Source organism: Camelus bactrianus, chromosome 6, assembly GCF_048773025.1.
Source record: "Camelus bactrianus isolate YW-2024 breed Bactrian camel chromosome 6, ASM4877302v1, whole genome shotgun sequence".
In the NCBI taxonomy this organism is placed as follows: Eukaryota; Metazoa; Chordata; class Mammalia; order Artiodactyla; family Camelidae; genus Camelus; species Camelus bactrianus.
In genome coordinates, this window is record NC_133544.1 from 90726546 (window position 1) to 90749989 (window position 23444).

At 43.0% G+C, this 23444-nt stretch overlaps 1 protein-coding gene across 1 annotated transcript in view; it reads right to left on the minus strand.

Moving 5' to 3' along the window:
* IQCH (IQ motif containing H) overlaps positions 1–23444 on the minus strand; it is a 120726-nt gene that overhangs the window by 41929 nt on the left and 55353 nt on the right. The window contains exons 8-9 of the mRNA XM_074366593.1: positions 10695–10815; positions 6444–6730 (exon numbers count right to left, since the gene is read on the minus strand). Coding sequence (XP_074222694.1) covers positions 6444–6730; positions 10695–10815 — 408 coding nt within the window. The remainder of the gene's footprint in view (positions 1–6443; positions 6731–10694; positions 10816–23444) is intronic.

The window sequence follows — 23444 nt, forward strand, 5'->3', positions numbered from 1 at the left end:
TTATATAAAAAGAACTGGAGAGTGATATATAAATGCACATTTATATGAGACAGGTCAGATGTGTTGTTTATAAGACTTAGAGCATCATTTTTATCCCCTTGTGTGTTTTGTGCATTTCTACCATCACCCTTCACAACATCTTTCCCACTTGGAACACACTCTTACCCTCCTTTAAATCCTAGTTATCTTTCAGCTCAGATCCCACCTACTCTGTAAAAACCTCTGTTGATTGCTCCAAACAGAAGACAGTTAGATTGGCATTGCCTTTTTGATGTCTCTTATATTGTTCTATGTAGTTGTCACCTAAGCTTTTTCTTGTAATTCATTTATCAAGTCTGTCTCCCCAACTAGATTGTGAACTCCCCCAGGGCAGGCGTTTTCACTTCTTTTGCATCTTTGCGGCCTCTCTAGCACCTACCATCATGTCTTGTACATACTAGATGCTCAATAAACACTTGTTCTTTCCTTTAGAATTTCCCAAAAGTAAATATAAGTAAGCTCAACAGATCTGGGTGTTCTGGAAGTTCCAGAAGTCCATGAATCAACTGGCTATCATGGAATTGTCATTGCATTAGACATCATGAAGAGGTACTATGAAAATATTATTGAAATAAATAATTTTTGAACTCAGAAGTCAAATAAGCTAACCGACTCATTTTACAGATGAGAAAACTGAAGATGACAGAAAGAAAGAGATAAGCTCAAGGTAACATAGTAACTTAGAAAAGGAGCTAGTTTGACTATTTGAAACTTTAGTGTGCTGAAGAACATAACAAATAAACTTGAGACACAAATGGTAAGGTTCAGTGTCCAAGTACAGATGTGGTAGGCGAAGAACACAGCCGGATTGGCTGGGAGGTTGGTTACCCTGAAGAAATAAATTGATTGAGCAAATAAGTAGATATATTGAAGATAAACAGACACAGGTTTCTCACTGTTGGAGAAGGTATTTCTTTTTAAGGGTGGAAAAGGGGAAATCTAGAAAGAATCTTGAAGTGTTAAGATTGGAATTAGAAGTATTGGCAGGAATGCATGGTTTTAAAATATATACATTAATAGGTAGAGAAATGGTTATAGATGCATGCATGTCTGAATATATGTGTGAACATATGCTTGTGTGTATGTGTATTGTACATATATAGCGCGTGTAATTCCTAGCTCTGTTCCTTGAAAGAAGCCAGAAGCAATGACACTCCAGTAGCAATAAGACCACCAAGAGCCCAGATCTTCTTACCCGTCCTTCGCTAAAAGGACCCAGAGCTCTTAGGCTGGTCCTAGGTCTGGATCTGAGAAAAGGTAAAATGAACCTGTAACATCTCGTTGTGCTAGAAAGTAAGACAGTGCTCAGAGGATAAAGGGGACACATCAAAAGGACACAGAGCCACCCTAAGGGGTCTCCCACTAGCCAAATCTGGGACAACTTGAACACCAAAATGACGAAAGTGTCAAAATATAATTGACCTAAAAGACTGGAAACTCACAAGTTCAAACTGGTAAAAATACGTATGTAAATAAATAATACATACATAAATAAAAGGTGGGAAAAGGACAGACTCTCCCCTGCAGTAGACTTCCAACTAGTGTATGTAGAAAGAGTGTTGGAAATAGAAAATTACCACTGTCATCATGGTGGCTGACTCAGGAGAAAGTTGGTAGTGGATACTAAGTTTTGTGTGGAAATTTGATGAGGAATAAGACACAGGTGTATGCTTGGAACACCTTTCCACAAAAAGATTACTAATCAATTGCAAAGGAAAACACAGTGATTTTATGGCGGAGAAATATGCTGGAAAAAAAGAAAAGCCACAAGTGAAAATCTGGGAAAAGATACTTATAATATGTGTAACAAAGGATAAGAGTTTCTTATACATAAAGAGCTTCTACAAATCAGCATTTATATTATAGTCCAATTTAAAAGGGGCAAAAGACACATGAAGAAGGCGCATGAAAAAATGCTCAATGTTGCTAATTATCAGAGAAATGCAAATCAAAACTACAATGAGGTATCACCTCACACCAGTCAGAATGGCCATCATTCAAAAGTCCATGAATGATAAATGCTGGAGAGGGTGTGGAGAAAAGGGAACCCTCCTACACTGTTGGGAATGCAGTTTACTGGAGCCAATGTGGAAAACAGTATGGAGATTCCTGAAAAAACTAAAAATTGACTTACCATATGATCCAGCAATCCCATTCCTTGGCATGTATTGAATGAAAGATACATGCACCCCAATGTTCATAGCAGCACTGTTTATATTTCCAATACATGGAAACAGCCTAAATGTCCATTGACAGATGACTGGACAAAGAAGTTGTAGTAACAATGGAATAGTATTCAGCCATGAAAAGGAATAAAATAATGATTTTTGCAGCAACATAGATGGACCTGGAGATTGTCATTCTAAGTGAAGTAAGCCAGAAAGAGAAAGAAAAATACCATATGATATCACTTATATGTGGAATCTTAAAAAAGGGCAAATGAATTTATTTACAGACAGAAACAGATTCACAGACATAGAAAACAAACTTATGGTTACCTGGAGGAAAGGGGCTGTGAAGGGATAGATTGGGAGTTTGAGATTTGCAGATACTAACTACTATATATTAAATAGAGAAACAAGTTTATACTGTATAGCACAGGGAGCTAGATTCAATATCTTGTGGTAACCTATAATGAGAAAGAATATGAAAACAAATATATGTGTGTATATGTATGACTGAACTATTATGCTGTACACCAGAAATTGATACAACATTGTAAACTGACTATATGTCAATAATAAATAAATAAATAAATAAATAAATAAATAAATAAATAAGGCAAAAGATATAAGGGAATTAAGACAAGATATGTAAATGGCTAAGAAATTTATAAAAAGATGTTCATCCTCACTAATAATCATAGAAATGCTGAGTAAAACAGATGCCATTTCCCCGTTAGACCAGCAAAGAATGAGAGGTTGATAATATGCCAGTCTCTTCATTGGGACCACAATGCATGTAAATTAGAAGAGAAAATAGTGTTTTCTGAAGTGATGTCTCTTGCAAAGTGGCAAGAGTACTTACTAGTGATTTTGCAAATAATCTGTTATATACAGGGAGTTAACATACTTCCTTTGCCAATATAGAAACTACTTTTGGTGTGCTGAGAACTTCTTCCAATGTTCTACTGAAAATTGTAACACAAACGGACATACCCTGAAGTATTAATGCGAAGAGACAAGGAGGATGATAAAACCAGAGAATCTTGGGTTAATATTTATTTATCTCACTCATCAACTAATGTTTGAGCTCTTCTCTAAAAGCCTCCAGCGTCTGCTAGAATACCTCTATTGTTCATTCATTCATTCTTTCAATATTTATGTACTCACTGAACACCTACTTTGTGCCGGGGCAGAGATAGTGGTGAGAATTGGGGAACAAAAAGAGTACATCTCAAGGAGCTTACACTATAGAGGGGGAGCAGCTTTAATCAGATAATCACGCAAATAAGTTTAAAATTGGAACAAAAGCAAGTGGTATGAAGAAGAGGTACATGATGACATGAGAACCTACAACAGGGAATGTGACTTTAAAGCTCCCCTAAGAAAATGTGGCTTGAACTGAAATATGACAGATGGGAAGGGGTTAACTAGGTAAAAAAGAAGAGGCAAGAGCATTTCGGGCAGAGGGGCAGCATGTGTAAAGGCCCTGTGGCAGGAGGTAGAATGACAAGTAAGGGGGTTGGGAAAGAGAAAAAAAGCAGGGAGTTAGGGTGAGCAAAGGCTGTCAAGGCACATGGGACCAGCCAAGTGAAGGGTGGAACCTTTATCCCAGAAGCTGGGAAAGGTAAGCCCTGAAACAGGAGTGTTGGGAGAAGATACCTCTCACTGAAAATTCTCTTCATGCCAAACTTGAATAAATCAAAACCATAAGTAAGCTGTCTCCATAGCTCCATCCTCCCTACCGCCTCAGGGATCACAGATTTAATCCCTGCTTCTCATGACCAATTTGGGGAGGGCAGCTTCTGGCTTCTCCTCCCCTTGCTTCCGTGCCACCCAGCTCTTTTGCCAAAGGGCACTGTTCCTGTTCTCCCTCCCCGTAGGTCGATTCCTGAACGCCCTTCGTGTCTTTTTCTCTCTCCATGTGTGAGCCTGATAGAGGAATGCAGAAACCAAAGGAGGGCTCAGGAAGGCAAATGGAAAGTGATCATTCAACAATCTGAAAACTGCTCAAAACATAAACTCTCACTTTGATACTATCATCTGACTGAATTGGAGGATTGTAAAACCGAGAATAATGAATATAAAACAACTAAACTGCATTTACAGTGTTGGATGGCCAGAGGGTATCAGGAGAGGGAGGGCAGGAGGCCACTTCATTCTTTAGACAGAGTTCTGGTCACCCAACACTAACACAGGAGGAACTGAGCATTTTGAAAAACGAGTCTTGTGAAGTACTAGTGAATTTAAGCATTACCATTTGTTGGGGGGTGGCGGGTGCAGTCGGAGGGGGCAAAGCAAAAGAGGTTAAAAATTATTTATCTAGACTTATTATACATCAGAGCCAGACAGGTGCACACAAAGAAGGTCACAGATGAAATATTGAAGAAATAAAAGCATATTGTAGAATAATAATACATAAGATGTTATGATCTATAAAAAGTTTAAAAATAAACAAAATTAAACTATTATTTATGGCTACATCTGAAACCCTGGGTAATCGTCAATTAAATCCGTTTCACCTGTAATCTGCCTTCATTAATCAAGGTCGTTTTAATTGTTGCTACAATAAAAACTTGTAAGTCCTCAAAGCAGCATGTAGTCTAAACAATCAGGTGTTTGCCTGAGTTATTTTCCAGAAACTTGGACTCACCTGTGTCCAGTTCGAGCTGAGGCAGTTAAGGCTGGATAGGACCACCCACCCTCCAACTGGGCATGCGTGAGTGTCAGCTCAGTGACACTGTGGCATCAGAGGGCAGAAAACTCCATCCTCAGATCGCGCCAAGTGCCTCTGTTTTGAACACACCTCCCATGACGTGGCCTGTAGCTTCATTACGCCCATGCGGAATGACGAGTCCCTCACCTTTTTCTTATTTCCAGTCACCTGTCCCCACGCTCCCCATGCCTAGGTCCACCCTGCTTCTTTATCCTATAAACATCTCAAGCCCCTGGAGGCAGATCTGAGGCTTGTTCCCCTTTCTCCTCGCTTGGTTGCCTTGTGAATAAACCCTTTCTTTGCTGCAAATCTTCGCTTGCTGTGCATCAGGTAAACACGCCTGCCTGAGCAACACATTCATGTGCGATAAAAGCATAAAGACACGGAAAGGAATGAAAGTCCCAAGTGTAAGATGGTAGGTGCCTCTGGGAGGAGGGAGGGCCGCGTGAGGGAGGCCGGCAAGGAGCACACTGGGCTGAGGTGGTCTTGGTTCATCGTATTAGGATCGAGACCTTTTTATATTTATGAAATATTTCCCAATATAGTTTTTTAAGAAGGAAAATTGATCACCTAAGTTGCTGGTAACCATTACTACTACTGATAAGAAAAGGAACAGAAACAAGGACTCTTACCTCCTTCCTAGTGATTGACTTTCTATCTAAGAACAGATTCTAGAAAGTTTCACTCCCTGGATGGCCTAAAACAGTCTCACAATAAGATACAGGCAGAGCACTGATGGGCAGAGCTGAGGCCCCACTGGGATGAGATGCGGTCACTCAAACTCCAGCCGCACCCAGTGAGAAGACCCTGGTGTGCCAGCAGAACCAGCCCAAACCTGGCCCGAGCTCGTTCCTAACACGACACTGAGTTGTTTTTTAGAGACAACAGAACAGAACCGCCAAGTCATACAGCCAAAGCATGCACAGAGGGGAACATTTTGACTTCAAACAACACCTGGAACCAAAGTTTCTACCCCCCTGGAACCAAAAGACTGGCAGGACATGACCAGAATCTGGACACTGCAGCCCTTTCAGAGTGAAGGACCCACTGTCCAGGAAGAGCCGGTGCTGAAGTCCCCTTACCACACTTTACCATAAATGGACGTGTTCTAAAGCCCTTCTTCAATGGAAACCTGCTCCACATCCCAACCCTCCCCCTCAGCTCATATAAGCTTGACCAAACCCCAAATCAGGGAGACACAGATTTGAGCCTGCCTCCTGTCTCCTTGCCAGCTGACCTCGGAATAAAGCCTTTTCTTTTATCAAAAGCCAGTGCCATAATGTTGGCTTCCACACCCATCGGGCAGCAAATCCTTTGCTCGGGGGGATAACACTGGTCCTGTATTTACTGATGTGAAGCCTGGTCTCCCTCGAATTTGCATGGACCAAGTAAATGCTGAATTTACAGTCAGCTCATCAGAAGAGCTGTGAATCTCAGAAACCCCCTCACAGTCCCTGTTGCACGAGGGTGGACGGTGTGGAGTCTTTACGTATTTTAGTATTTCACACGGCATCAAGTCGACTTACCTGCTGCTCCATGGTGCTTGGATCAATAAAAGTCACCAGGTCTATGGAAAAGTAACCAACCACATTTTTCATTTTACAAGCATTTCCAATTTGGAGGCACAAAGAACTGAGAACTTGGGGATCCACTGAGGTCTGAGGCATGGTGGTCCCAGAGGAGATGAAGGGGCCTTCAGCATGAAACTGGTCCCCCGTTGACAGCACCCTGATTTCTCCATTGGGCTCTATCAGCATGTCCACCGTCAGGTTGGTGACACTCTCTGCAGGTGGGTATGCTTCGATCACGCCTCCTGTAGGGGAAAAGCACGGAGTGGGTGAGAGGATGAGTTTGTGTGGACCATGCCCATTGAGAGCAGGAGGAAAGAGGCCAGGCTTTGGCGGAGGCACTCAGGCTCAGAGCGTGCATCTGATGTATCTTGTAAGACTTCGAGCAAGTAGCTTCAATTCTCTGAACTTCCCTCCCTCATCTCTAAAATGGGCATAATAAGACTTACCTCCCCAGATTGTTGTGAATCCTCCTGATGCCACATCTACAGTATTTCGTGCAATGCTTGGCAAGCAGCAGGACTCAACGAATGGTAGTTTTGATCGTAATTAGGAAGACACTGTAAACATCACCAGGTTTATGCCCATTCATTACATAAACGATGAACCCAAGGACTGTAGCAAATCTCTCAGGGGGAATTAACTGCCCACAGTCCACAGTTTGTACCTGGATGACCAGTGCTCTTTCTGTTCAGCTTTCCCTGCTTTTTGAAGTTTTGACAGCTTAGGGCTTTTGTCAGGCATAAGAGAACACTGACCATTATGTCAGCCAAAGGCCTTCTATATATAGGCAGTTGTTTTAAAATAAGGAGCCAGGAGATGCTGCCATTTTTTTTTAAAATTGAGTCATAGTCAGTTTACAATGTTGTGTCAAATTCCAGTGTAGAGCACAATTTTTCAGTTATACATGAACATACATATATTCATTGCTGCCTTTTTTTTCACTGTGAGCTACCACAAGATCTTGTATATATTTCCCTGTGCTATACAGTGTAATCTTGTTTATCTATTCTGCATATGTCTGTCAGTATCTACAAATTTCGAACTCCCAGTCTGTCCCTTCCCATCCCCAATGCTGCCATTCTTGAGGAACAGGTAAGCTTCCTCCGTGCTGACAAGGGAGCTTTATAATTTATCATATTGTACCTTTTGCTCTGAATAGCAAAAATCACAGATGCAAATTTGATGCTCATAGCAGCCGTATCAGCCCTGGCTAAATTTGTGACCTAGCTCATTGGTGTCCACAAAAATTACATGGCCCCATTTTCTGTTTCTAGGCCTAACTTATAAATCTTACTGTATACATCCCTTTTATAGAAAAAAATTAAATATTGTTCGTAAAGAATTAGATAACATAATTTACAAGTAAAAGCAACTAAGTGTTTCTAGACAAGGCAGCCTCTGGAGCCTGACAGTATTAAGATAAACTTGGCCTGTGTTTCAGGAATTTGCTGGGAGATGACCTCTGCCCACAGGCTTTGAATAGCATATATGGTTAAACCCTGAGATTTTAACAGTTCTCAGATGCAGCCATCTGTTACTTTATATGAAAGGCGCTTTCCTTAAATGACTATAAATGTGGTTGGAGTTGGTCCTAAAGAAAACAGTTTCAGAAGGAAAATGAATTTATCTTTTTGGTTGGTTTGAGATGTGCTTTTCTTCAAATGAAGTTTCCTGTCCTGTGCTGGACCTAAATACTGGGTGCTGGGGATTTAGCAACGTAAAGTCGATGGAACAGCAATAACAAAACCCACAAAAATTAGCAAAAAAACCCAAAAAACCAAAAACCAAAAAACCCCCACAAAACCTATTGAATCTCTCTGACTCAGAAAACTTTGTGGCTTTAGCCATCACCTACATTTTGAAAGATGGTGCTTCAGTGAAAACACATTATAGTTACCAGATTATTTTACTTCAAAGTAGTTTATTTGTATCATCTTCTTAGCGACATGACCACAGTCTTTTCACTGTTAATTTTTCTCCTTTCAAAGCAATTCATTCCTCTTTAAAAATGTGTTGCCTTTGATGTAATCCCATGACTATGTAGAAATCGAATCTATAGCACGTTTTGTGGCCGTAAGTACAGTTGAGAGAATAGAAATGAGAAGAAACAGGCCAGAGGGGAAGATGGCAGGAGATGGTGGCCTTAGGGTCAGGAAACCGGGAGGACGACCCCGCCCAGTGCACACTTTATGCAGGGCCTGCTGTATGCACTGGGCTCAGAGCCGGGCAGAGGTTGGAAAACACGTGACTTGACCAGAACCGGATTTCTGAGACGTGCTCAAATTGTAGGATCGAACTGTGTTCCCACTCCCCATGTGTTCGTGTGTGATTTTGCCCCAGTCACGTCCTAGCTCTAAGCCTGTTTCTTCGTCTCTGAAATTGGCTCAGTAAAGCTTGTTCTGCCTCCCGTAAACCGGCACTGTGGTTACACAGCTCAGGTGCCACGGTGCCTGGGAAGACTCTTTCTAATCTACAAAGCTTACGTGAAAATAAATAGATCAGAGGAGAGTGTGCAGGCTGACCTTGGAAGATCTGGGAACTTCCTAACCTCCTGTCCTATATGGACCTGAAGATCTTTCATGGTCTTCCCCTCCTAACCGAAGAAAATCCTTTATTCTTAACCATTTTGTTGTTGTTGTTGTTGAGCATACCTTATTTTCTTCCACTCAAGCATGGGGCAGACTCCTTTAGTTTTACTTTTCTGGCAGTGGGTGCATGTGGAAACTTGGAGACTCACAGAAATTTAGATTTGAGAGGACACTGAAGGCCATGCAGCATAACTGCCCCCTCCCCACGCCTCTTCTCCCCACACCAGTGAAGAATCCTTTCTCAGCATTCTTGTTAGATGGCAGGCCACCTGACGCCTTGCTGAAATAATCCACGAGCAGAGTGTTCACTGTGCCCTTCCACCCCACTCTGCCTTGCCGTGTGTTCCAACACCCAACAGACCTGTCCTTTCTGATGCGATCTCACACCCTGAGATAAGAGGGGTTCCCTTAACTACACCCACTGGCTCCAGCCGAGACTCCAGGAGCAACACGGGTAGCTATTTATTGGCTCTGCTGTGTAGACATAGAGTGATTTGTATTCACAGAGTGGTATGTTTTCACAGAGTGAATTTAGTCTTTTGTACCTCAGTCTGCTCCTCTATAAAGCGAGGGTGATAATGGTACCCACCTCATAGGGCTGTTGTGAGGACCAGATAAATTAATCTACGTGTACTTAGAATAGTGTCTGGCACATAGTCAGCACAGACTGGGCTTATTAAGTTATCTTCCCTGCGCTCTTCCCGCCATTGTGCTGCTGCTGCTGGCATTATCTAATATAATATTACTATGGTATTATAATTTATTATTGTTAATATAATGTCATTATCACTTGACAGTGGTGAGTACAGTGGACAGATCTCTCTTACTATTCATGGGGGGTAAATGTGTAAGAGTATCTGCCTTACCTGTAAGGTCCTAGAGAGTGAGGAGCATCGTGTGGACGTGCCTCGGTGGAGGACTCCCACAGGACCCCCACGGCTGGGGATAAGCATCGTTTGCTCCACTCATCCCCTCACCCACTGACCTCCTAGTGTTGTTAGAAAGTTGAGAAGTTAGGAGGATGAGGAAAGAAGCAGAGACTGGCTTTGCTCCAGAGCTGCAGATGATCCTTATTTAAAAAGTCTGCCTTTAGAACTGAAAGTGAGACCATTTCTATCTTCCAGGAAATGGAAGGAGAAACTAGCATTTCTTAAAGACTTATTTTGAGTCAGGCTCCATGGTAAAAAAAAAACTTCCATATCACTGAATTTCATTGAAGCCTCCCAGCAACCCTGTGAAGTAGGTGAGGACACTGGGCCTCCAAGGCTTTAAGAAGCTTGCTCAAGATCAAGCATGGGATCCAGACCCAGGTCATCTGATTCCAAAGCCCACCTCTCAGGAGAAGTCTGTGATGCCAAAAAAAAAAAAAAAAAAAAAAAAAAGGCCAGAATCTCGCTATGCATGGCATGCTTGGCATGTTCAATTCCTGTTTACTTGAGGCTGATGTGAGATAAATATTTATGTCAAGTTTAAAGGAGAAAGAAGATCTGCTTGTAGGAGCACTTTCTAAACCAACAGAAGAGATGCAAGGTATTGAAATTGGCCCCAGGTTGACCCAAAACTAGAACTCAAGGTTGTGCAGAGCAATCCTCAGCAGAAGCCTCGCAGTCTTATTTACCTTGACTGAGAAATGTTTGGAGGAATTTGCTCCACGTGGGGAACCGTTTCTTGTTGACTGGCTGTGCGTGCTGTGCTAAAATGCCCGCCAGCTCCTCGGAGATCTTCACCAAAGCTGGCTCCTGCAGAAACAAATTAAATAGAACCACAAGCAATTTTACTACAGAAATGAAAACTGCTTGTGGAGTGATTAAAAACCAGGCCTCCAACAGGCAAAAAAAATGTGGTTACTGTTTACCCAGAGTCAGAAAGCCATTTTGAAGATTTTCTCTATTTTTCCAGCCATTTCAGTTTTCATATTTTGAAGTGCTTTTGTTCCTAAATATTGCTGCTAATTGTGTCTATCGTCTTTTCTGTCTGGGCATCAGGTAACCCCCATTTCAGGCCCACAGCAGCCTGACAAACAGAGTGTCCTCGGGCACTGGGCCTCCCCACCCTGGGCCTCAGTTTCCCACTGGGTAAAAGGTGGGGTTAGCCACCTTTTCCGTAAGATCCTTCAGATCAGATTGTTTTTATCCTATGACCCTAACAGAGCTGACTCTGGGACAAATGATGGAGTTGGCAGCGTCTTTCTTGGGCACCTTCATCTCTGTAAGCCCCCGGGTCGGGGGGGCCTCCATGTAACTGTGGGATCCAAGCCTTGAACCAGGACTGACACCAAAGCGGTGGGATTTAGGAGGGGGCAGGTTGGAAGAGCGAGGTGGGGAGGGAGGCTGGCCTCAGTTGCCCGATGTTCCCCACTAGGTCACAGCCCCATCTGAGTAGGTGTGAGGCTGGCCCCACTTTGCCGTACAACAACCCCAAACTCCAGAGCCTCCTGTCAACATGAAAACAGTAAGAAACCTTCTAATGAATAAGAAACCCAGCTTCTTGACATGAAAAGACTTGGTATGTCAGGACAATCTGTTTTTGGTTTTTTATTTTTTGGAAAGTCTATTTAACAATTTTTAGATAGAATCCACCTCTTCAGATTTTATTTCTGCCAGAAGGAGGGCGGGGCACTGGATACAAAACATTTTGATAGGCAGGATTCATATTCAAAATATGGGAGGTTGACAAGAAAAACTCAGGCTTGCTTTGGGTTGCTGGGGAACTTTTGAATCTGTGAGTGAACATCAGTAATTTGGAAGGATCAGAGAAGAATCGGCTTCGTCAAGTAGGGCTGGGAGGGGTCTTAGGCATAATCGGTATAGTCATTTATTTTCAATTTCCCTGCCATTAAAAAGAGATTGTCCTCCTCCGTCCCCCACGCTCCTTGGAACATCTGGTTCATTCTGGGTCCAGTGCCCTCTGAAAATCTACAGTGGACGACAAGTATCTGAGAGTGCACTCTAGGCAGGTCCCAACAATCTGAATGATTTCTGAAAAGTCCAGGAAATCCTGCTGGGAGAGACTCATCAGTTAGCTTCGTAAGTGGTTGTCATACAAAACAAAAATGCCAAGAGGCAGGGAGAGGGCGGCTGCCCGCCCTCGGTCAGCATGGCTCTGCACAGTCGGGGAGGTCTGCTGAGAAGGACTGGGGAAGCCAGCTCCCGCAGCGAGCCTCTGCCTTGGGAGGTGGAGGCGGGGAAGTTGCTGTCAAAGCTGAGGGCCTTTCCCACTTCGAGTCCTGCTCAATTTACATTTTCTCTGCCCTTTGCCGTCCATTACCTCATCTCCCCAAGGCCCTGCATCTAAATCATAAACATGCATACAAAATGCACAGTTCCAACAACCTGGACTCCCTCTTGGTTCCTTCCTCCAAACCCACGTTTCTTTTTGTTTTGTACTTGTTTCAGTTAAAACCATTCTACCCTACAGAAGACGACGAAGTGCCCGTGATCCATGCAGTGCCCCAAAGCTGGGACAGTGAGGAATGTCTGTGGGTTCCCCACCTGCTTGGAAAACTGAGTGTCAAGGAAGGAACCCCTGCAGAGCAGGCCCCCAGGGCAGTGGAGACCTCCTTTTTGTTCTGCCCTGATTAAAGGGCCCTTTCTGCCCTGTTTCTGAACCATCTATCCCATGATCTGCTATCTGTTGTCACATCAAGATAGTCCAAGAGAAATAATTCACTTGTTCATTCATACCAAAAACCACAGCTACTTAGAGTAGTCAAAAATCACAGAGACAGACAGCGGAATGGTGGCTGTCAGAGGCAGGGGTAGGCGGGTGTTAGTGTTTCATGGGTAGAGAGTTTAAGTTTTATGAGAGTTAATAGAGATGGACAGTGGTGATGGTTGCCCAACATTATGAATGTACTTAATACCTCTGAACTGTAGACTTAAAAATGGTTAAGATGGTAAATTTTGTATTAAATAAAAAAATTGAGAAAAAATTACAGAATGTCAGGCCTAACTGAACTAAGGAAAAAAGAATTATATGTTTGGTGTGGGGGGGTGGGCTGGAGATGGAGGAGAGCAGTGAAGGAGCAGGTGAAAGCTTTGTCACCTAAATCATGAAACGAGATCTCCATCAGTTTCAGGATTAAGCTGAAACTCCTCAGTATGACACCCACAAATGCGCTCTGTGACCTGGCCGCTAATTCCTAATGTTGCCCACTTCTTCCCTCTCTAGCTTCTAGCCTCACCCCAGACTGCTCTGGCTCAGTCTCTTTCCTCCACTTTCCTTCCTCATCTTCCTCCCCGGCTGATGCCTCCTCACCCTCTCTGAGTTAGTGCAGTCACACCTCCTCCAGGAAGCCTCCTGTGCCACCCCAGTCGGGGGCCTCTCTCCACACTCTCCAGCTCTCTGGGGGCTCTTTAATGGCATGGTCAGTGGCTTTGGGGTCAGTCTCCCCGGTGCTCGGCACAGGGAACACTCAATGTTTGTGGAGTGAATCTTGGCGGTGATAAAGACAGGGACCCAGCCCTGAACAGCAGGAGTTACAGAATAAGGGAAAATGTGAAACAGGCTCCCTCCGTGCTGCCCAGGTGCCACCTGGGGGATGACCCCCTAAGAACCACCAGTTCTTCTGGGGTGGACTTCATGAGATTCCTGGCTTCTGAGAGGCAATGGGAAGATAAATGAGGTGACATTTATGAAGTGTCGCCTCAGACGCAACATGCTATGTGAGGGCCAATAATTAACTTGTAAGGCTGTGGCTTGTGAGAGGCATCTGTCGGGCTGCCCTTCCCGCCTCTGCCTACGAAGACAGCCATTCTGCCTCGATCTGCAGCCTTTGCACTGTGTACAAAGCCACAGCAAGGGGGCAAGTTTCCTAGAGGAAAGTTTGCTGTGGAAATTGTGTCCCATCATGAGAAATACACAGCCGAAGGCACTGGCAGGGTGATATTCAATAGGGGATGCTGGGGCACACACAGGCAGCTTGGGGCCACGCTGAACTCTCTAAGAAAAAGATATGCAGAGGACTAATGGAGGAGGAGTGGTATTAACTGTTCAGTTTAGTTCTTTATTTTGAAAGCATCTGATAGGAAACAGAAGGATTATGCTTAGAACGTCCTTAGTACCAGTGAAGAGATGTCAGATGCAAGTTCTCGGTTTGCGGGGTTTCTGTTCTCTAGTGTTTGTCATTTTGCATAGTTCAAATGTAATTACAACTTGAAGGGCCGATGCTGATAAGGGAAGATCTATAGCTATTCGGGTTTATTCTGGTCGGAATAAACTTAGGTACATGCTGATTCACCCAGACACAGACGTACAAAATCACGCCAGGCAAGCGCCTAAATCCACGTGAGTCATCAGAACAGTATTTGTAAAATACTTTCTCTTGTCACATTCATCATCTCGCTCGGTCCTGACACTGGCACCCTGAGGTGGGCCGGCACGGGGTTATTTCCCCTGCTTTACGAAGAGGAAGCAGAGGCCCCTAGAGTGAAGAGGGTTGTGTAAGGTTGCTTGCCAAGCTGTCAGATTCTGTTATTGGGTGATTTTCAACACATGACTGAAGACAGGAAACAGTGGAGTTGGGGGAACCAGTCCTAGTTTGCTTTCTTCCCCGCCTCTATTACTTTTGCAAACTCTGTGTGTGTGTGTGTGTGAGTGTGTGTGTGAGAGTGTGTGTGTGTGTGTGTGCAGAATGTCTCTTATAAGCCAGCAACTGGGGCACAGGTTCTCTGCCTTACATACCTGTGAAACGAGCAGTTAGAAAGTTTCTTTTCACTGAGTCACATCAAGGCAATGGACTACCCCTAACTGTTTCAGAGTTTATCACCCACAGGGAGCAGATCGTTTAGAGCTGACATCTCAAGGGTATGGAAAGGAAAGTCTAGAACTTATGGGTGATAAATAAATGTTAGAAAAATACCCTTTACTTTTTGAAAAAAAAAAAATCAATTCCAGATCTTCATTCCATCATGATTGCGCTGGCCCTGGCAATGCACATTAGCTGCTGGTTTTTGTGGAGCTAACAGCTCTAGAGCAGTTCCCATCCAGGAGACACTTGGGCCACATCTGTGCCAGCGCACAGCCAAGCCACCCTTTGTCCAACATCCGTATCTACCCCTCAGTGCACTGATAGTCATGACCTTGGAGGGTTCCAAGCTATCTGCAGAAGGCATAGGCCTGGCCAGACGCACCTACAGATTTCTTCTTATCAAGCATGGACCTTGCCTCTCAGCTCTCTCTCTTTTTTCTATCAAGAAACTGTAAATTTGAAGGAAGAGATATTCGACTGAAGAAATTCAGGATATCTCAGGGGAAACTGCTGGCATATCCAATTTAATATTGCCCTCAATGACTAAAACTACTTCAAACTCCAGAGACTTGAGTTTCCCAAGTAAATTCTAAGAGTGTGTGTGTGTGTGTGTGTGTGTGTATTGGGGAGGATGAGCAAGGAGGAAGAGGAAATACAAATGAGAATGCTCTAAATATCAGTCCCACCAATGCTCCTTTTACTTCAGAAACTTCTTTCCTGGATCTGCAGTGGTGAATTAACTAAAATTAACTTCTCTGCTAATCACCCCCAATCTCTCACATCAGACACTGTCTGGTGGTGTTCAAATGAGAACCCACCTAGGTGGTTCTGTTTTATACAGCCTTCTGAGATCCCTAAATGGAAGAATGGAGGGTGACATAAGATCAAAAGGACAAGACAGTGACTTGAATAACTAAGCGAGATGGTCAGAGTTGAAAGAAGCCACGTGGCCCACCTAAGACGAAGGCCTCGTGTAACAGAGTCCTACAGGGAGACCCCAGGAGCTCGCAGGCTGCCTCTGGCTCTGCGGTGAGCCCTTTCCAGCCACCATCCCTGCTGCCTCTTTCACAGGGAAAGCGTGGGTTCCATGAAAGGTGCTTGGGATCTGAAGTGGCTAGTGGCACAGGGATGGAGAGAAGGGAGGGGTTCCTAACTTGAGGGTGAATTTAGGAAGGTTACTTTGCTTGCACAGGACATTTTTTTTTTTTTTTTTACCATTATAGTTACTTTTTAGGTAAAACAGTAACTCTCTCTTATTGAAAGCTTACCATGTAGCAGGTCTGTGCCAGGAGCTTTATATTTATTATCTCAAAGCCACTCTCTGAAGTAGTTATCATCAACTCCATTTCATGTCACACAGCCATGAAGTAGCAAACTGGGATTCAAATCCAGTTGCTACCAGTCTGCCATAGTGCAAAGGGATCTGTGTCTGCACCTGCCCTCAGTGTGCATAAATGGTCAATATGGGTCAGACTGGACCATCCACATGGGATGCTAAGTCTGTATCAAATTTATGAAAAGTGGTAGAGAGGACATCTGTTATTGGCTGCCCCGTATCTTTGTCCGCAAGTTCCAGGTAGTGATATCCCAAACTTCCTTTCAGGAACTGTCCCTAGCCTATTCTTAGCTATGCAAGTTGATTGAGAGTGACTCCACCCTCAGATCTAAGGATGAGCCCCTGGTGAGCAAAGCCATACCCTGGCCGCAGTGATTGTCTCAGCAGGGGCACATGACCCAATTAGGCCAATCAGGTGTTGGGAAGCACTTGCTGGGTTCTTCTGAGCAAGAAGCTTTATGCGCTTCTGACAATGCTACCTGGTGAGATGTTCTGTCTTCCTATGACCTTGACCAAGGACAAGCTCTAGGAGCTACTTGACCAAGGACAAGTTCCAGGAGCCACTGGCAGCCCATGGTGCAGCCTTGAGGACAGTCAGCCTTAGGATGGAGCGAACATTATGCACAGTGCAGAGGGGAGACGGTACTGGGTGGTGTTGAGCCTTGTCCGATGCCAGCGTCAATCTCTGGGTTTTCAGTTAGCTGAGATAATACATCCTCTTTATTTTCAAAGCCATTTTGGGTTAGATTTCTTGTTACTTGAATATTAAACATGTTAAACTGATACGAATGGGTGGGCCACACCGTGCACCCACAATCTGTGCTGGACATTTAAGCCAGCAAATGCTCTGATCGCTCTGTGCGCTGGTTACTTTCATTCTGCAAATCAGTAGTGAAGTTTTCACTCATCCCTTTCCATTTAGACCATTAGTGATCGTCCCTCTTTAGAGTGCAAAAATACGCTGAGGGGATGGAGAAAAAAATGAAAATGTCTCCAGCAAGTCGTAAACTACTTCCCACACCTACTTAAAGTTTAAGGACTGCCTTAATACTCCATGTTTAATTGTTAATTGAGAATTTAAAAATCGAAAATGCCAACTTTGCCTTCGATGAGATGGAAAATTATGCTGCCGTAGAAGGTAACATAATGTAAAACAGCCAGCATTACCAAGGCACACAAATGTTTTTGGTATGTAAAATTGCTTTGTAAAATATTTGCTCCATCTGCTGAAAGCGGCAAAGACAATTTTCCCTTGATCGCTAATGGCCCATTTCGGCTGTGTGGCAAGTGATTCGCTGTGGTGGCGGCTCTCATTAAACAGAATGGTGAAAATGCGGTATATAATTCCATACTTATGTAGCATCATCCATGCGCTGCTTCTCGAGGAGTCTGTCCCTCATTATCCAGGCCTCCACCTTGCACCAACACGCGGGCCTAGCGAGTTGATTTGACTCGAGAAGCGTTTTGTCCAACTGAGGCACATATGTCGCGCCTCCATTCCAAAGCTCAGCACAACTGCTTCGCCCCGACCAGAAACGCTGGCAAGGTTCATTCCCTTTCAACTTCTCAGCTTTTAAACTGCTGTTTCTTTTTTCCCCTCTCCACGGGGGGCCATGATTTTCTTTCTAGGCTCACCCCGTCGCGCCACATGCTGGGGCTTTCAATAGATAAAGATTAAGCATTTCTTGAAGTTCTTAATTGAACTTTGCACATACACAAAAGCAGGAAAAATTCTGCCCCCCGTGGGCCAAAGCCGCTACCGTAAAAACCTGACAAGCGCTGCCTGCCCTCGGTTCATGGTGCGTGCGGCGGTCTGTGATCTCTCCTTAAAGGAGTTGTTTACACTACAACCCGAATCACTCCAACATCTGCTGAAGGAACAATTAAAAATAAATAATCCAGGGTGTTTTAAAAAAAGAAGAATATGTTTGTGTTTGGGGAATGATGTTAAAATGTTGTTACAATAGCAACTGGCAGATTTTTAAAAGGTATTTTTAATGTTAGCAAATGGGCGTAAAGGCAATTATATTAAACATGACTGATGTCAAGTAACAACATAGGACCGTTTTCAAGATTACACAACGTTTTAAAGCAGAAACCATGCAGTTTAAAAATCAACTAAGTGGATGTGGCCATAATTATTATTATTGAAAACAGGTTTCTTTCTTTCCAGTTAGAGAAAGATCCCTGGCTGAGAAAACTGCATTGGCTGAAAAAACTCTTTAATTGAAAAATAAACACAAAAGAAAACACATGTGCCCTTTGGACTTGGTTTTTCATTCAAGTGATGGGGGGAGAGGGATGAATTCGTGGAATGAAATGAGAGACCATCAGGAGAATCTACATTTTAATTGTATACAAAAGGCCTGGGCAAGCACATGCTTTTCTTAGTCAGAGTGAAGGGCTGCACCTTCTTTGATATTTCCATACGTACAGATGTATATTTTTGAGGCAGATGGGATAACGCTATATATTTACCATCATCTTTTCCTATTGGCCATGCTTATTAAAATACCAGGGTAATAAATCAGTGAATTCCAAAAGTGAGGATGTTTTTTGTTTGCTGTGGCACAATTACACCGAGGTCCGGGTCTTCTCAAGGGCATCCCTCTCTCACCGAGGGGCAGGGAGGACAGACGACCAGAAGCAAATGGCGCGGTCGCCGGCATAGGAGAGGAAAACTCATTCTGAATCGGTTCCAAATACCCGTGCCTGCTCTGTGGCTTTCAGCAAAACAGATCTTTCCCAGAGAACTCCAACGGGGACTTCCTGGATGTGAAAACACTAACCAATTCTCGTTCCTCTCATCTTTTGCTTTATTCCTTCCTTCCATGCTGTTATTGCGAAAAACTGGCAGTTAAATTCAATTGATTCAAAATCTTCCGGATCCATATGGCCGCCAACCCTGGAGCTGAGGCGGCGAGAGCGCCTCACTGCTGTTCTCAAGCATTTGCCTCTCCCCTGGTCCCCAGATGGTGGGAGTAACATTTAAACCTCCTTTTCTCTGCCTCGTACAATAGACCTTGGCACCATTTCAACTGTTTACTCCGGTAATTAACAGCTCTGATGCCACAACAATTACAACTCCTACACTCTCACCACAATAATGCTATGAATTAGTGAGAGCTAATGGCTGGAAGGTAAAGCGTTTCCAGACTGTGAGATCTGTGCATTTTTAGAATAAAATAAAAGGTACAAACAGCACGCTTGCAGTAGACAATGATTACCTAGTAATTAGTTTACACAAAGCTTCCTATTTAATGGCAAAACGCTGTAATTAACGTGTGACAGAAAATCAAAGGGTACTTTGTAAGCATATGAAAAATTAACACTGCAGGCCCATAGCTTTATGTACTGATTAGAAGCATATTAAATCAATAGGACACACAAACCAACAGCTTGTATGGCTGATTATTATAGGTCCTCGGAAGGGGGACTCAGCTTTCATTGAACTTGGGGAGGCAATTTGCCTTCTCCTGTCATCGTCCTCAGGCACAGAGAAGCACCTCAAACCCAGCCCTGGCAGCTTCGTGAAAATAACTGTTGAACTGGAAGAAGACATTCTAAGTCATTTTCAGAGATAAGGAAAAATATGTGAATGATGAAGACTTTGCAGGGATTGTGGTGACATGCTGCTCCACTAATTAGAAAAGACACCAACTGGAACAGAAAAGGAAGCAACCGGGTTTCAATCTTGTGGTCAGAATAATCTCCACTTTATCGGGTCAATGCCTCTTCGTTCAACATATGGAAAGTTCAAATCACTGGAGTTATTTTCTATATTCAAACGATAAGAAACCAGGCTGCTATCAAGGTTTATTCTTTTAAAGGCATCCTCTGGGTACGTCCCTGGGTGGGCACCACTGGCTCAACATTCTATATCCTCAACAGCCCCAAACCTATAGAATGATAACTGATGCACAAAACAATATTCTGGAAGCCTACAGGATGCTAAAGGACCTCCTGAATCATCCTTAAAAGGTTAAATTGTATGTGCTTGTTCAACATTACCTGCAATTAACTGTAATGCAATTTTATGTTAATATTAATAACAAGTAGCATTTCTTGGAGTCTTACGTGCGTGCTAAGTACGTTGGGAACCAATTCACAAGGGTTATCTCATTTAATTCTCACCACCTCCCCAGGAGACAGGTACTAATATTACTTCTCTTCATAGTAAAAGAGATGGAGGCTGGGAAAGCTGAAGTGATTTGCCCTTGGCTCCCTGCTAGTAACCTCAGTCCGCCTCAGCTATGGAACCCACGAAGCCAGACCACCTCCTATTCATCCTGAATCTTCAGTTATTCAGACTAGCCTCTTCCAAACCTCATTCTGCTTAAAAGGGAGTTCACCGTGTCAGCCTGAAACAGGAGACTAAAAAACGACAACAAATAAAATATGTGGTTGCTTATCCAAAAAAACCATATTTAAATACCATATTTTTAGTGCTACGTCTGATTGTGAAGATAGGCTATTTACTCCAAGCTCTGTGAGAAGTTACAGGTTCACTAAAGTGATCGTGCTAGTGTATCAAGTTGAGAAAGGCATTGAAAGTTTGTCACCCCCACAGACGATCAAAGGGTGATAACTAAAACTCTCTCTTACCTGTGCACATAAGTAGGTATGTGAGGCAGTTAGGCGGCAAAGCTGAATCTAGGGACACCTCGCCAGGGCTCCTGCTCTGAAACGCCAGGTGTGTGTACTGATGGCCTCCTACCACCCAGCCTGCTGGCAACAGCAACTCCCCTGTTGGCCAGGAAAGGGAAGAAATCCTAGAGCAATAGCTGCTGACTTCCAGGGATGTTTGCGTTTCCCACATCTCTGTAGAAAGCAGGAAATCTGCCGCGAGGGCAGCGGGCCACACTGGCCGGGACCTGGGGGAGAACGCTACTCCAGGGCTTGCAAACAAGGGGTCTTTTCTAAACGGATTCAGCTCGGTGCAGCAGGGCACTGGGCCAGGAGGAGTGGATGTGGGCTCCGAGCCAGGCGCAGGTGGTTTACTAGCTCTGTGAACTTGGGCAAGTCACTTACCTTCCCAAGCATCAGTTTCTCTGTCTGTAAAAAGAGTGACGATACTGTCCGTATCAAAGTGGTGTGGAAGTAAACGAGTCAGACTTCGGGGTTTTCTGAGATTGAATAAGAGTGCATGTGAAGTGCTGAAATGCCTGGGACCCAGCAGGCATCCTGCAGTCGCCCCTCAGTATCTAGGGGGATTGGTTCCAGTACTCCCATGGATACTGAAAGTTGAGGATGCTGAAGTCCTACATGTAAAATAGCATCACACATTTGGCCCTCTGTATCCACAGGCTCCATATCTGCCGATCCAACCAACTGTGGATCGAATATACAACTGTACAATGCTATTATTATTATTATTATTATTATTATTATTATTATTATTATTATTATTATTATTATTATTATTAAATACAGGGAAATGTCAAGACCTTACAGCATATTCATGGATCTACAAAATGCTTAATCTCATGTCTAGGCCAATACTCTGGCAACTACTGAATACATAAAGATAATCTAAGAAGTCGAGATTTTAAGATTATAAAAATAAATATAAAAATAAATAAATAATCTTTTCATGTAGTTTAATGATTTGGGGAACATGATTCCCTAGCTTTTTTTTTTAACCTAGAAAAACCTAGATTTTTCTCTTAATACCAAGATGTTGTGTTTCTGATATAAAATACAAATAATGAGGACATGAAAAAAGAATCTCTTGCTAGTAATCAAATAATAGCAATTAAAAGAGGCATTTTTTATGGCCATACTGCCCAAGACAATCTACAGATTTAACAAATTACCCAGGACATTTTTCACAGAACTAGAACAAACAATCCTAAAATTTACAGGGAACCACAAAAGACCCAGAATTGCCAAAGCATTACTGAAGAAAAAGAATGAAGCTGGAGGAATAACCCTCTCAGACTTCAGACAATACTACAGAGCTACAGTAATCAAGACAGCATGATATTGGCATAAGAACAGACATATGGACCAATGGAACAGAATGGAGAGCCCAGAAATAAACCCACACACCTATGGTCAATTAATCTTTGACAAAGGAGGCAAGAATATACAACGGAGAAAAGTCAGTCTCTTCAGCAAGTGCTGTTGGGAAGATTGGACAGTGGCATTTAAATCAATGACATTAGAACACAATCTCACTCCACACACAAAAATAAACTCAAAATGGCCTAAAGACTTACATATAAGACAAGACACAATAAATATCCTAGAAGAAAACATAGGCAAAAATTCTGTGACATAAATTTTAGCAATGCTCTCCTAGGGTAGTCTGCCTAGGCAATAGAAATAAGAGCAAAAATAAACAAATGGGGCCTAATTAAACTTATAGGCTTTTGCACAGCAAAAGAAACCATGAGCAAAACAAAACAACAACTTACAGGATGGGAGAAAATATTTGCAAATGATGCGACTGACAAAGGCTTTATTTCCAGAATATATAAACAGCTCATACAACTTAATAATAAAGAAACAAACAACCCAACCCAAAAATGGGCAGAAGACCTAAAGAAGCAATTCTCCAGTGAAGACATACAAATGATCAATAGGCACATGAAAAAATGCTCCATATCACTAATTATCAGAGAAATGCAAATCAAAACTATAATGAGGTATCACCTCATACCAGTCAGAATGGCCAGCATTAAAAAGTCCATGAATGATAAATGCTGGAGAAGGTGTGGAGAAAAGGGAACCCTCCTACACTGCTGGTGGGAATGTAGTTTAGTGCAGCCATTATGGAAAACAGTATGGAGATTTCTCAAAAAACTAAAAAAATTGACTTACCATATGATCCAGTAATCCCACTTCTAGGTATATATCTGGAGGGAACTCTAATTTGAAAAGATACGTGCACCCCAATGTTCATAGCAGCACTCTATACAATAGTCAAGACATGGAAGCAACCTGAATGTCCATCAACAGATGACTGGATAAAGAAGCAGTGGTATATTTATACAATGGAATACTACTCAGCCATAAAAAAGAATAAAATAATGCCATTTGCAGCAACGTGGATGGACCTAGAGATGGTCATTCTAAGTGAAGTAAGCCAGAAAGAGAAAGAAAAATACCGTATGATATCACTCATATGTGGAATCTAAAAAAAAAGAAAAGAAAAGAAAAGAAAAGACACTAATGAACTCATCTACAAAACAGAAACAGACTCACAGACATAGTAAACAATCTTATGGTTACCAGGGAAAGGGGGTGGGAAAGGATAAATTTGGGAGTTTGACTTACAA